Here is a 12,626-nt window from a genome sequence, read left to right on the forward strand (position 1 = left end):
GGATACAGCGGTGGATGAGGGGACACACGATCCCCGCCCTCAGGGGGAGGGAGCGTCCGGCACAGCGAAACAGAGGCTGCCTGCAGCATGCCTGGGACTCAGGCAGTTCTGCACAAAGCCACCCCCACGTCCCCTGTTCTGTCCTTCGCAACATGCACACCACTTCCTCCTTATCGTTAGGATATGGACAGTTGTAAAGATACAGATGCTGTCTGAAAGGGGGAGCCGCGAGCCCTGAAAAGAGCCAACCACAACCCACAGAGCTGCCCCCGGTGCCTGTCCTAAGCTGTGCTGCCCACGGGAGCGGGAGGCAGCAGCGACAGCAGAATGGGCTGAGCACCTGAGGATTTCACTTTTAGTCTCATGTCTGCTAAGAAGACCCTCCATGACCCCAGGCAAGGAGGAAACCTCTAAGAGCCTCTAAAATGCCTAACTATGCCTTCTGGTCACAAAGTAGGGCACCTTGTGTATTCAGGCAGGAGGCAGGGAGCAAAGATATGCTCTAATTTTCCCAAGGCTCGAGATTTCTGGGCTATGCTACATCTGGAAAAGCATCTAAAAACAACTGATGTGGGACAGGTGTGTAAACTCTCGCTGTTTCTGGTTGTAGTCTGTATTTGCTCTTTCAAAAGTGTCTACTGTAAAGCTCAGAACTCAAAATTCAACGAATGTCCTGAGCATCTAGTAGGTACACTCAACCTGCCAGACTTAGGGAGACGCAGCAGTGACGGGGAGAGGTGATATTCAGCGAGCACTTCCCTCTGTATATCAACTCATCTAATCCTCACAGTGACCCTGTAACTCCAGTAGGAATGTGATTTCAAAAGAGAACTAAAGCACCGAGATTAAGAAACGTTCAAGGTCACAAAGCAATTAAGTAGCAGAGCTAAGATTCAAACCAGGGCCAAGTTTCCATTATTGTGGTGTTTTGACATCAGTAAAGCCCCTGTAGGAACTCAGTGACCTAGTACATTCTACCGTCTTTCCTCCAATGCAGCCTTAGCTGGAGCCCAGCTCTCTCAATCTGGTGGTGCTGCTCTCATCAACTGACCTCCTTAATTGATTGGATGTTCTCTCCAAATTCTAAGTAGACACATTTGCAGAAATATCATGTGAACTTTAATGTTTTAACAGAATTTGGCAACACTGTTGCATTATCTCAAAGACAAGTGGGAGTTTTTGCATCCCCATGTCATTTCCCATGGGAATGAACACTAAGCAACATCAATGTTTAATTAAAGACATCACTGACCCAACAAATACAGCTGAGGAGCAGATGGGGGCCTCCACTTGAAGGTCCATGAACCACAAAGCTTAAAATAATAGCTAATGCAGCTTAAACATCTAACATACCATGTCAAACAACCACGTTGAAAAACAGTCTTCTCTTGCCCATCAAGCCATTCCTAGCCATTTCCAATCTCTCCTCCATCAGTGACAGTCAAGATAAACTATATGACTTTGTGTACCATTGTGTATTGGTACAATTTCAAAGACCTTGGTCTAAAAATCAAGTCTGGAAACATCTGGGACCTGGGACTGTAGCTTATTCTCCCATGCTCAAACGTTTTCTAAGCCTAGTTACAGCTCATAATAGATGTTCAACAAATTCTTCAGTGGATCGGAGTTAATTAGGATCTTTACTGGACACAGCCTTACTCAAAAATTGGATTTTCTTGGCATTTCCTGTAAACAAATGTATTCCTTTCCTCTTATTAAAAAGCTCTTAACATGTCATTTTCTTGATACGAGACCCAATAAAGGAAAGGTAAGCACAAACCTTTTGTTCAAACTACACGATTTGGGAAAGAGGGAAAAATCAACTTGTGAGAACAACTTTAATAGCCACAAAATAGGTAATGCTATGAAAACTTTATATGCTTGGTTTGGCTATAATAAATTCAGAGTCTAGATAAGTCACACACCAACTTCAAAATCTTAACTACTGGTAAAAGAGCACACGCTACACCCCGTTCTAATGCTGAGCAAATATGTGCTCTTTAAGCTTGTTAAGCTGTCACTGGCATTCATTCAATACATGTTCATTAAACTTTAGGTACTTGACACAATGCACATTGGGGTAGGCAGGCTCTTGAGACACAGACCCTGTGATTAAGATGAAATCCTACAAGAAAGCTATACAAGTAGGAACCAATTTTATATATAATATGATAACAAAGTCAATTGTTTAAGACAGCTCTCAAGAGCAATGGCAATTCAGAAAAGCCACTGTGGTCACGGTGGATGTTGGAGTTTTCTATCAAGCTGTCTTTTGAATTTATAGCCATCTGAATTTATAGACTTCTTCCTTACTTAGATCCCAGGATCTAGAAAGTTCGGCCTTATCGGCAGACACCTCGGGGATGATGAAAGGGCCCAGGCTTTGAAGTCAAACAAACCTGGGTTTGAATCTTGACTCTCATTTATATTAACTTTGTGACCCTGGGCAAATTTACTTAATCCCTCCGAGTTTCAGTTCCCTCCTCCGTAAAACCAAGATAATACAAACGCCACTGAGTGGCTTTCAGGATTAGAGAATGTACGTAAAGTGCACAGAACAGTGCTGAAGACAAAGTCCTCAGATTGTCATTATTCAATAGATAACATACGAGGCTCAAGCGGAAAGGGTTGCTCAGGTGAAAACATGTAAAACAAATGTACAAAGGTTGGGGGGGTAGGTCCAGACCAAAGATTATTCCAAACTCGTCTTTTCTCCCTATCACTTTGGTCTCCAGATACCTCTAGATATAATGGCAGATTAGATTTATTACATCTACCACACTCATTTTAGTGTTAAACAAATTCTCAATATTAATAATGATTTAAAAAAAACACTTTCAACAAGCTCAGAAGCTACTTCCGGCATTCTTTCACTTGTCCTTAGGGCTGTTCACCGAAGGCCGTCTGCTAAAGAGTGGGATTCCATGCAGTCAGCATTCCCGGAGCAGTAGCCCTGCTATTTTACTTACAGCTTAATTAAGGGTCATCCGAGGGTTGAAGAGTCTGGTTTCCTGGAAGGCTGGGCCTTGGTCTAGTTATAGGTTAACATAGTAGAAGGGGTAACTCCTCCCTCATCCACAGGGGTCTTCGAGCTACCCTGAGGACCGGTCTTAACGGGTTTGCACCATGAGCAGGTTGAGGACCCTGGTCTCTACAGCAACTCTTCTCCAGCTTTAATGCACATCTCATTAACACACAGGCCTGGGGAGGGCCTGAGACTAACAAGCTCCAAGAGGATGCCCTTGGGAGCAGCAAGGTCTACAGGGCCAGGACAATCAGAACCCACAAACCAAGGAACACACAGTATCCTTCCATTCCTGAGGTTCAAAAGCAAAATGGGGACAGTAACTGCCAGCCAACTTAGTCTTTAAGAAATTACTAAATTATGGAAGACATATAAGACCAATGGAGTACACACAGAACTCTTGACTTCCATAAAGGAAGTAACAAGACAAAACCAAAAAACTCTTACTATTCACAGTGACCATTACCACTTTCTCCCACTGTAAACATTCTCTCCCATTCCTTTCATTTCCCAAAACAAAGTTCTTTACTCTTCTCCGAGATACAAAATAGCCTTTTGTCAGTCATCATAAACTGTTCTTTGGATAGCTGTCAATGAAAACATGTCAAGACACTGTTAGTCTCTCTAGTTGAGATTCTTGGTGTAAAGGAAACCACGCTGTTTTAAAAAGTCTGGAAAAGATGACAGCAACAGCATAACAAGTTAAATCAGCTTACAACACTAACTGGGAGCCCACGGACTCTGAAAATCCGATACACATTCTCCAAATGTCCCCGATTCATGTGCAGTCTGACCTTTAAGGACCAAACACATAAGCAAACCATCTCAAGGACACTCTCCACGTTAAATTAGAGGCTTTATACTGCGGTGATAGGAAAACGATGTGTCCCAAGAAAATATTGTGGTCCTGTGGATGAGACACAGGGCTGGCGGAATGACCTGGCTTACCGGGTTCACCTCTTCAAGTCCTTACCTGCCAACTGAACACACTCCCTTCTCCCGTAACTAACCTGTTTTGTTCAGTGTTCATTACCAAGCCCAAGGAGTGACTGCTGATTCGCCTAAATGATCCATCGCAGTCATTCCATGGCCAACAACAGATCTTAAAGCATAACTGATGGGACCTGTGTACCACTAACCTCACCAGCCTTGGAACCACTTACACCTGATAAGCATGCTAAATAACATTTCTTGCAGCTGAAAGCATTTCGACTGATTCATCTTCTATAGTGTTATGAATAGTAAGACTTCCTTCTCTTTCAACTTCGAGAATTTCCCTGTTTCCTTGTACTTCCCAACATTTATCCTGGCACCCCAGCCAGAGCGTAGGATTCCCAAAAACAGAGCGAGTCTGGAGTGTGTGATCCCAGCACCTTGAACAGTATCTTTAAAAAGCAGGCAACTAATAAATGTTCATGGGCACGTGCCTCCGTCCAGTGAAAGCATCAGAACAGAGGCCAAGAGTATTAAACAAGAAACGGACCCTCACACCTCCAAAGGGCTGCCAGCAGGGAAGTCATTCCCTCCTCTTGTTGAGAATAAGAACTACCTGGGGAGTTTTCAAACTACAGACCCCCTAGCCCTGTCCAGGCTTAGCTCTAACAAGCACCCAGGTGATTTGCGGACTGCACTTTCAGAAAAACTGTTCTCCTTGCGGCTCAATCTTGACGTTTGTTTTCACTCAACACAAAAATATCAGCCGCCCGCAATCCTCCCCCATCCTTTTGCCCACAGAGGCCGTTAGAGTATTACACTGTGTCCCAGCAGAAGGTCAAAGACAGCCAAGGGCCAAGTATTTCCTTGTTGTTGACTTGAATCTTCAAAACAAAACGCAAATGGAAAAACATCTTTGCTGTGCCGCACTGTTTACACCCAGAATCCAGTTCACTTTCCTTACAGATTTTCAACTTCCCCAACGACCCCCCAACCAAGTATTCCAGGGAGTGGTAAACAACTTCAGGACCTCAGGGCACAAACTCTTGGTGCAGGCTCTCGGTTGCCCGTCGTTGCTCTGGCCCAGAAACAAAGGTCTGTACCTGGAGAGCTCACCCAGCACTTCCCAGCACCACCATGGCCCCTGGTCCCCAAGCGCGTCTCCAAACCCCTTCTTTGCGGCGCCGCCTTCCCAAACACCCAGGATGCGCAGGGGCGGACTCTGCGGAGCTCCGGGTCTTACCTGAAACACGTGGTGAGCTCGCCCGAAGGCTTCAGACACGGGTACTTGGTCGTGGCGATTTTGTTTTCTGAGCAGACTTCTCTACGAAAGAGTTGGAGAGGCAATGTCGTTGATTCTCCCCGGAGTGCGGCGGGCAGTGCGCTGGGGGAGCCTAGCGCGCGAGGACTGCAGGGATCTGCGTGCCGGCGCGCCGAGCAGCCGCTGGTCCCCGAGCGCGTACGCCGAGCGGACTCCGGGGTCAGGGGCGGGCCAGGCGAGAGCCCAGCGGAGCGAACCCAGACCCAGGAGAAGAAGAGCTGAAGATGCGGGGCACTGGAGGGCGGCAGGAATGCAGCGCGGGGGTATCAGGGAGCCCTAGACCCACAGATCGGGGGAGCCCGGGCTGACGGTGGAGACTGTTACCCGGGAGCAGAGCTTAACGTCGCCCAGGACATCTGAGCACTCAGCCCGTGCCCGGTGGGGCGAGGGCGCGCGGGTTGCTGCAGGGGTGGGTGATGGGGGCACCACCTGCACCCGGAGAGCCGAGCGCGCACCAAGCAGGGGTTGGCAGCGCTTACCTGTCGCCGTCTTCCGACTCCTCTCGGTAGCTCCACGTGTGTCCCAGCGCCAGGAGCAGCAGCAGCGGACCCAGGCTCCTGCTCAGCTGCCCCCTCGCCGCCCCTCCCCGGCTCGGAGGCGGCGGCACCATCAGGGAAGCTCCCGGCTTCTTCCCGCCGCCGGCGCTCTCTCCCGGCCCTGGGCCCAGCTCCTCCGCAGCGGCCGCCGCCTTCCCTCTCCCGGCAGGGGGCGCCGAAGGGCAGGGGCGTTTGCACCACCTGCGCGCGGTACAGGGGTTGCGGGCGTCTTGGGGCTGGGGGGAATCAAGCTGGGAGTTGGGGTGCTGGGCGCAAACCCCGCAGAGACGTAGGTAAACGGGGCGCCCGGACGGGGCAAGAGTCGTGGGGTTCAGGTCGTCTAGCTCGGGATGTTCACGCTGGGGTGACAGACTTGCGGCTTTGGGCTACGCCCTCCCCTCGTCCCTCTTCCTCCGCGGGGAGAGCAGGGCAGGGTGCGGAAAGCAGGCGGTTGCTTGCATTTTACACCAGGGTCGCGCGACCAGGAGGAGGAGGAGCCGATTCCCACCCCGGGAAAAGGGAGGGGGAGCAGAGGGGTTAATAAGCTTCCTTCCTGTTGTCAGTTGATTTCTAATGACCAGGGTCAGGCCAACGTTTGTCTTTCACCCCTCGAGCTCCGACACGGTGCTTTCCCGCTATCCCAGTCTTCCCTTAGAAGAATAAGGGAGGAAGGAGGAGTTGGAAGGCTACAGCGATTCTCCCAAACTGCCTTCTCCAACCTGAAAGAGCACAATTTATAGAGCGCAGTCTGCGAGAAAATCTCTTAGAAGAAAGTCCTCCGGTTGTTTCATTTGTTCATAAAGCTGCTCTTTTCTTCATACCTCGAGGTCGATCAAGTAATGAGCTCTGATTGAGTCTTTCTGGGAGTTTTAAATCCTCTTGCCCTGAGCGGCTTTAATGCTGTTTCAAAGCACGCACGTGAGAGCTGGAAACTCCTCGAAGATCAGGTGAGACCCTAAAGGGGGCAGTTAGTCGCCAGCCCTGCCCCCTGCTAGTTAACGCAGCGGTGTTTATGGCTTGCGTGAAAACCCGGGATGGGATGGCGGCTGGTAAAGCCGCTCATTTGCTGGTGACCCAACTGTAATTCGTATACGTCTGCATCTTAACACTTTGTTGCACATTAGGGGCGTCTGTGGCTGTTAAAGAGAAGCTCGTGACATAAACGTGCCCAGCAGAGCCCAGCAAGTGCTCGTGGCCCAGAAATAAGTAGGGAGAGCACGAGGTTGTAATGCCTAACCTCTAAAAAATGCATGGTTCTGCAGCTCCCAGGGCAATGCAGTGAAGAGGTAGCTTGTTCACAAGTTACCGGTGTGCTAATGGGTTAGGTAAACAGGCGTTTTGATTGAAAATATTCTGGTCCACCGAGGATTGCCTTGGGTATCACAAACACCTTGATATTTCTAATAGCAATGGCATCCTCTTTCCTCTGTAAAATGCTTTTATATTTTCCAAAGGTTTTTCACATTCATGATTTTGTTGATACGATATCCCTTGAAACTAGGAGTCCAACTTCTTAGCTCAGTGAGGTGGTTTTTTTCTACAAAACAGACATGGCAGGCGGTGAAACAGACTTGTTATTGAAATATGGTGTTACACAAAAGAAGTGAATTTTTCACGTGGTAATTCAGAAGACACTTCAGAAGCTTGCAAAACCTGGGAGTGACCATCATGGGGTCAGAAAAAAAACCAACCTGGATTCAGAGTCAGGCTGTGTGGCTTCCTAAATGTCTGACCTTGGGCCAATTAACCTTTCTGAAACTCAGTTTTCCTATCTGTAAAATGGGGAAACCTCCCTCCTAAGTGTTTGTGAGTATTAAATTAGGTAATGCATATGAAGCATTTTTCACAGAGCCCAGCATATATTGAGTGCTCAGTAGACATTATTTTTGACAAATTGTACAGAATTTTGAATTTTAACTTTGTAACTTTCCACTTTCTAGATGAAGAGTTTATTTCAGCACAGCTGTTTGGGTTCCTAAAGAGATACTTCTAAGTACATGAAAAATAAACCCATTCTGGAGCTTGTAAAAATGGTATCACTTTAGATTGTACCACAAAAGTGTTTAATCCCCATCTCGTAGGAAAGACGCCATACCTTGCCATCTTTTTTCTCATCTTTACTCCTTATATTTTTCTACTGTTGCGTTATGGATGTTAGTTCTACAAATTATAAAGCATGATGTAAGAGATTGGTTATCAGTTTCATTAAATAGTTAATAAGCCACATATGGGGAGATGCGGCTTTAAAGAGAAAGTAATTCAGGCTGCAAAATGATAAAAGCTAAACCGTGTCCCTTATGCACAGCTGTGTGGCAGAAGATTGGGGACGGGGCCAACCTTGCCGCCTCCTTATTTTCAGCCCGGTACACTGAGCACAGATGAGAATGAGGCGTCAGAGGAGGTGCTGGGGTCAAGCAAAGAACCCAGGTTTGCCTGGGGAGGCGATGCGAGGGTGGGTGGTGAGCGCATTTCGGGAAGAGGTGAGCTGGAGCAGAGACCTTGTGAAAACCTTTGCCTGGAGGCCTGGAACTGAAACTCATCAGCAGCTACTGACAGCAAGACATTTAGTGTGGGGCTTGCGGGGCTGGGCTGGAGGGCAGAGCCAAGCGGAAGGAGATGGGGAAGGCCATGTATGGACACCAGCCCCCTGTAAAGTTAAATACTCCTGTAAAAGACAAAACCTGCATTTGCTCAGGCTGCAGCCTGCTTGGGAGCTGTCAGAATGAGGCTGAGCGCCCTGGGGACCTCCAGGGTCTTACTCTCTCCTGATACTCGAACTCTCCCCTGCGGCGCACAAGCTCCCCCTCCCCGGCTTGCCCCCACTGACCTGCCCCGTTCCCTCACTTATGAAACACTGGATGAGAGGACTCAGCTCCTGCCTGTTTCCTCGGAGTGTTACGAAGATTAATGATATGGATCTAAATGCTCCTCAGGGAGGCTCTGTATGATTATTTCTTTTCAACATACCACTCTCTGCGATGTTTTCCATATAGACCTGTCAGCTGCCCTGAAACAAGCCAGAGAGTGGATAGTTATACAATTTACCTTCCTAGGGAGGCCGGCCTGTGCCTGGGGCTTCATAGTGCAGACTGTGCTATAGGTTAGATTCCCTAGTGGACCAGGTCTTTTTAAGGACTGCTGAGTGTTGCCTGGGGGAGGGTGGACGCCCCACCCCCACCCCGGGGGGCGGGGTCGGGGGGGGGGGTCGCGGAGGGGAGTTGATTAGCTGGAGAATGTAGAGGCCAGCATGCAAAAGCAAAGTGAAAGGAAAAAAGAAAAGTAAAAACTAGGTCATAGCGCAGAGAGTACTCTAAATAAGACCAACGGCCTCTTCCACTCATTGTTTTTTATTTTTACCTTTTATTTTTTATTGAGATTGACATATAAGATATTAGTTTCGGGTGTATAACATAATGATTCAACAAATGTATATATTGAGAAATGATCACCACAGTAAGTCCGGTTAATGTCCATGAACATATATATTGATAATTTTTTTTCTTGTGATGAGAACTTTTAAGATCTCTTGTCTTAGCAACTGGCAAATATACAACGCAGTAATATTAACTATAGTCACCAAGCTGTACATTATATCCCATGACTTATTTTATAGCAGGAATTTTGTACCTTTTGACCACCTTCAGCCATTTTGCTCAGTCATTTTTAAGGGACTCCAACGTCTTATTTGGAGAGAATCAACATAGCATTAAAAAATATCAATAAAAAAGATAAATTACTATAGGGAACAGAGCACCACCAATCGGGGGCACAATTCATTATTATTTGTTTCAAATTTCACTTATAAAAAGGATTTGTGGTAGCTGAAAACAATATGTGCTATTTTACAGTGTATATATTTATTATATGCATTGTGTAGAGCATATATTATGTATAGTTACAGCAAGATTAGATAAAGCAAGGCAAAGGAAAAATCAGGATTGAATAATAAAATGAAGCCGAAGGGAAGTGAGCTGGCAGGATTGTATAAGCAGAAAGTCCTGTGCTATGTTTAAAGCAGATCACGGATGAGTTCTCTGATTCTCAGACGTCAGTTCAGGATAATTACATGATCAGTTACAAGATTCAAGGTAGCCGTAAAGGAAAAGCCTATAAATTGCTCAAAAAAAAAAAAAAAAAAACTCAGATTTTTCTGGTTGGTCTCCCTGAAATATAGCAAGTCATCTAACCGTCAGATAAAGATCTCCTCATAGAAACAAGACTTAACAAGTGTGGGTAGTGTTCCTACTGATGTGTGAGTGATATACAATGTAATATCCCTAAAAGAAACAGGTTGCCCTGATACCTTTCCTTCAGTTTCAGTTTTGATTGACATATGGCCAAGTCAGTTTAGAGAATTAGGATTACACTTTAGAAGTGTTAAAGTGTGCCAATCTCCAAGCCATTGTGAGGAAATGCTTGAGGCGAGAAAACTGGAACATGTTAATACAGTAAAAGGATTTAAAAGCCCTGGTTTGGGGGTATGTACTTTATCTTTGCACTTAGTCTGCCTTTGTTTTCACTTGCACAAATTCTGAAAGTATTTGATGCCGTGGGTTTCTGGAATTTTCTCCCAAGACAGGAAGAAACATCTGATTCCTATGCCCACGACCGACTCATACAATTTGTGCCAAACTTTAAAATAAAAGCAATTTTAAAAGATTAATTAGCGTTGTATGTTTATAACCTGCTAAAAGAAAAATGTACAAACAATTAAAAAAAAAAAAAAAGGAGAGACCCTTCTTGTTACTTGGTTGAAAATCTCAAAAAAATCAAGAAAAATTAGTCATGTGATTTGGGTGTCATATATTCTTGAAAGTTCTAGTACACAAGCACACCGAGTCCCTGTCTGGGGTTTCTGCCAAAGGAGGAGCTTGTTAAGACAATAGGAGTTGGCAGTCTCCTTGACCAGTCAGAGCTGTAGTGTCAACCCCAGGGTTTCTAGGAGGATAAATGCATTCTAACACCACTCAGTTCTGCAGCCCCTTCTGGGACAAATGGAGACTGCAGGATGTGCAACTGGGATGGCCCCATCTCGTGCAGTCCCCACAAGCATGAACACCGAAGGATAAGAGGCTAGCACTAGAAGCAGGACCGCAGGTCTATGCTACGAAGTGTCTGGTCGAGAAAATGGCGTTAGAATTATCCCAGGATTTCTGAGTGTCAGCCATTCCAGTACCACACCTTCTTTGCTTTATTTTTGTAGAGCTAACTCTGTTTCTATCCCTTACCTCCGTGTGAGTAAGAGTTCTTATTGAATATTTATTGAGAACTGGGAAATACTCAGCTCAGGAATATGGTATGAAGCCAATTTGACAGGTAATAGGAATGTTGACTTTAAAAGTGTTCTGACCTGAGCCAAGATAGCTTTTATAGTAGAATAAATATAACTATATTACCATGCTAACAGAGCATGGGTACTTACTATAATTAAAAATATTTTTTCCCTCTGAATGTGAGGTTGACTTTACCTTCCTCCTTTAAAAGATGGACTTAGAAAAATAGCATTGGGAAGTGGAAAAAAATTAAACTTAAAATTCTTATTTACTTAGATTTTTATTTATTTTTTTAAAGATTTTACTTTTTCTCCTTTTTTTCCCCAAAGCCCCCTGGTACATAGTTGTATATTCTTCGTTGTTGGTCCTTCTAGTTGTGGCATGTGGGATGCTGCCTCAGCGTGGCTTGATGAACAGTGCCATGTCTGCCAACGAAACACTGGGCTGCCTGCAGCGAAGTGTGCGAACTTAACCACTCGGCCACGGGGCCAGCCCCTTATTTACCTAGATTTTAAATGCAGCTCTACAACATAAAACCTCTATGACCTGATCAAGTTGTATAATCTTCCTGGGACTCAGTTTATTCATAAATAATATAGGAACAACAATCTCCAATTCTTAGGATTGTTGAAAACAGTAAATGAGATGTATAATATGCCTGTAACATCAGAGACAAGAAATGATAGCTAATATTATTTTAATTGTTTTTCTTCAAAAATTTGGATGCAATTTTGGTGGGCCATCCACCCTGACGCATCTAATTTGCTTTTCATAAGAGATACTTTGTGAACTGGATGGCTAAGGCTAGAGTCGTGCTGTCACAGAACAGAGTAGCTGAGTTGACACTGGTGTCATTACCACAGTGTTTTAGTTAGATGTTAGGGAGTGACTAAGGCTCTGGGTAGTCAAATCCATTAATAGTTGCTAGAAATTACAATGTACATACTTTCCCTTGGAGAATAGCTATACTTCTGAGTACTATACTTGTCTGATTTTTGTATGTTTTAAATCAAATCATGGTTTAAATGTGTTGGAGGAACTGGCTAACTAAAACTCAGCTGCGGTCAATTCTAGAGAATAGTCTCTTCAAATCTATGCACTGGTAAGATTGCATTATTTTTTCTTGAGCTCTTCTAATTGGGTCAGGCCTGGAAAATTTGCAACAACGTAAAGGGCCCCTTCCTAAGGAGGCAGCAATCTTCCTGTAGGGCCATTATGTTTCAAGAAAACGTGGCAGTCCAGACTGTGTAGAAAAATCTTAGAGTTCAGGTTAAAAGTTGTTAAGAGTCTCATAGAATTTGGGATACATTTCTTAACCAAAATGGAGACCTGTTCATGATGTAATACCAAGAAAGCTATAATCCTGCCAGCTTTTAATGAGTGATGCTAATTTTCCAAGAATTTGGCACAAAAAATAACAAATGCTTATTGAACATGTGGTACATGCGGACATTTTTAAAAGCACTTTACAAGTATTATCTCATTTAATCCTTATTATAATCCTCTATCGCTGATTCTATTATTGTCTGCATTTTACA

At 45.1% G+C, this 12,626-nt stretch overlaps 1 protein-coding gene across 2 annotated transcripts in view; it reads right to left on the reverse strand.

The window, feature by feature from the left end:
• The window catches only part of CCBE1 (collagen and calcium binding EGF domains 1), a 238,099-nt gene extending 231,093 nt beyond the window's left edge, over window positions 1-7,006 (reverse strand). The window contains exons 1-2 of one of the 2 annotated variants that reach the window (XM_008529405.2): window positions 5,759-7,006; window positions 5,202-5,282 (exon numbers count right to left, since the gene is read on the reverse strand). In XM_008529405.2, the coding sequence (XP_008527627.1) occupies window positions 5,202-5,282; window positions 5,759-5,889 (212 nt within the window). In that variant the 5' untranslated portion in view covers window positions 5,890-7,006. The remainder of the gene's footprint in view (window positions 1-5,201; window positions 5,283-5,758) is intronic. The other variant, XM_008529406.2, reaches the window with a different exon arrangement.
• Window positions 7,007-12,626: the final 5,620 nt, after the last annotated feature.

This window comes from Equus przewalskii, chromosome 7 (genome assembly GCF_037783145.1).
Source record: "Equus przewalskii isolate Varuska chromosome 7, EquPr2, whole genome shotgun sequence".
Taxonomy (NCBI): domain Eukaryota; kingdom Metazoa; phylum Chordata; class Mammalia; order Perissodactyla; family Equidae; genus Equus; species Equus przewalskii.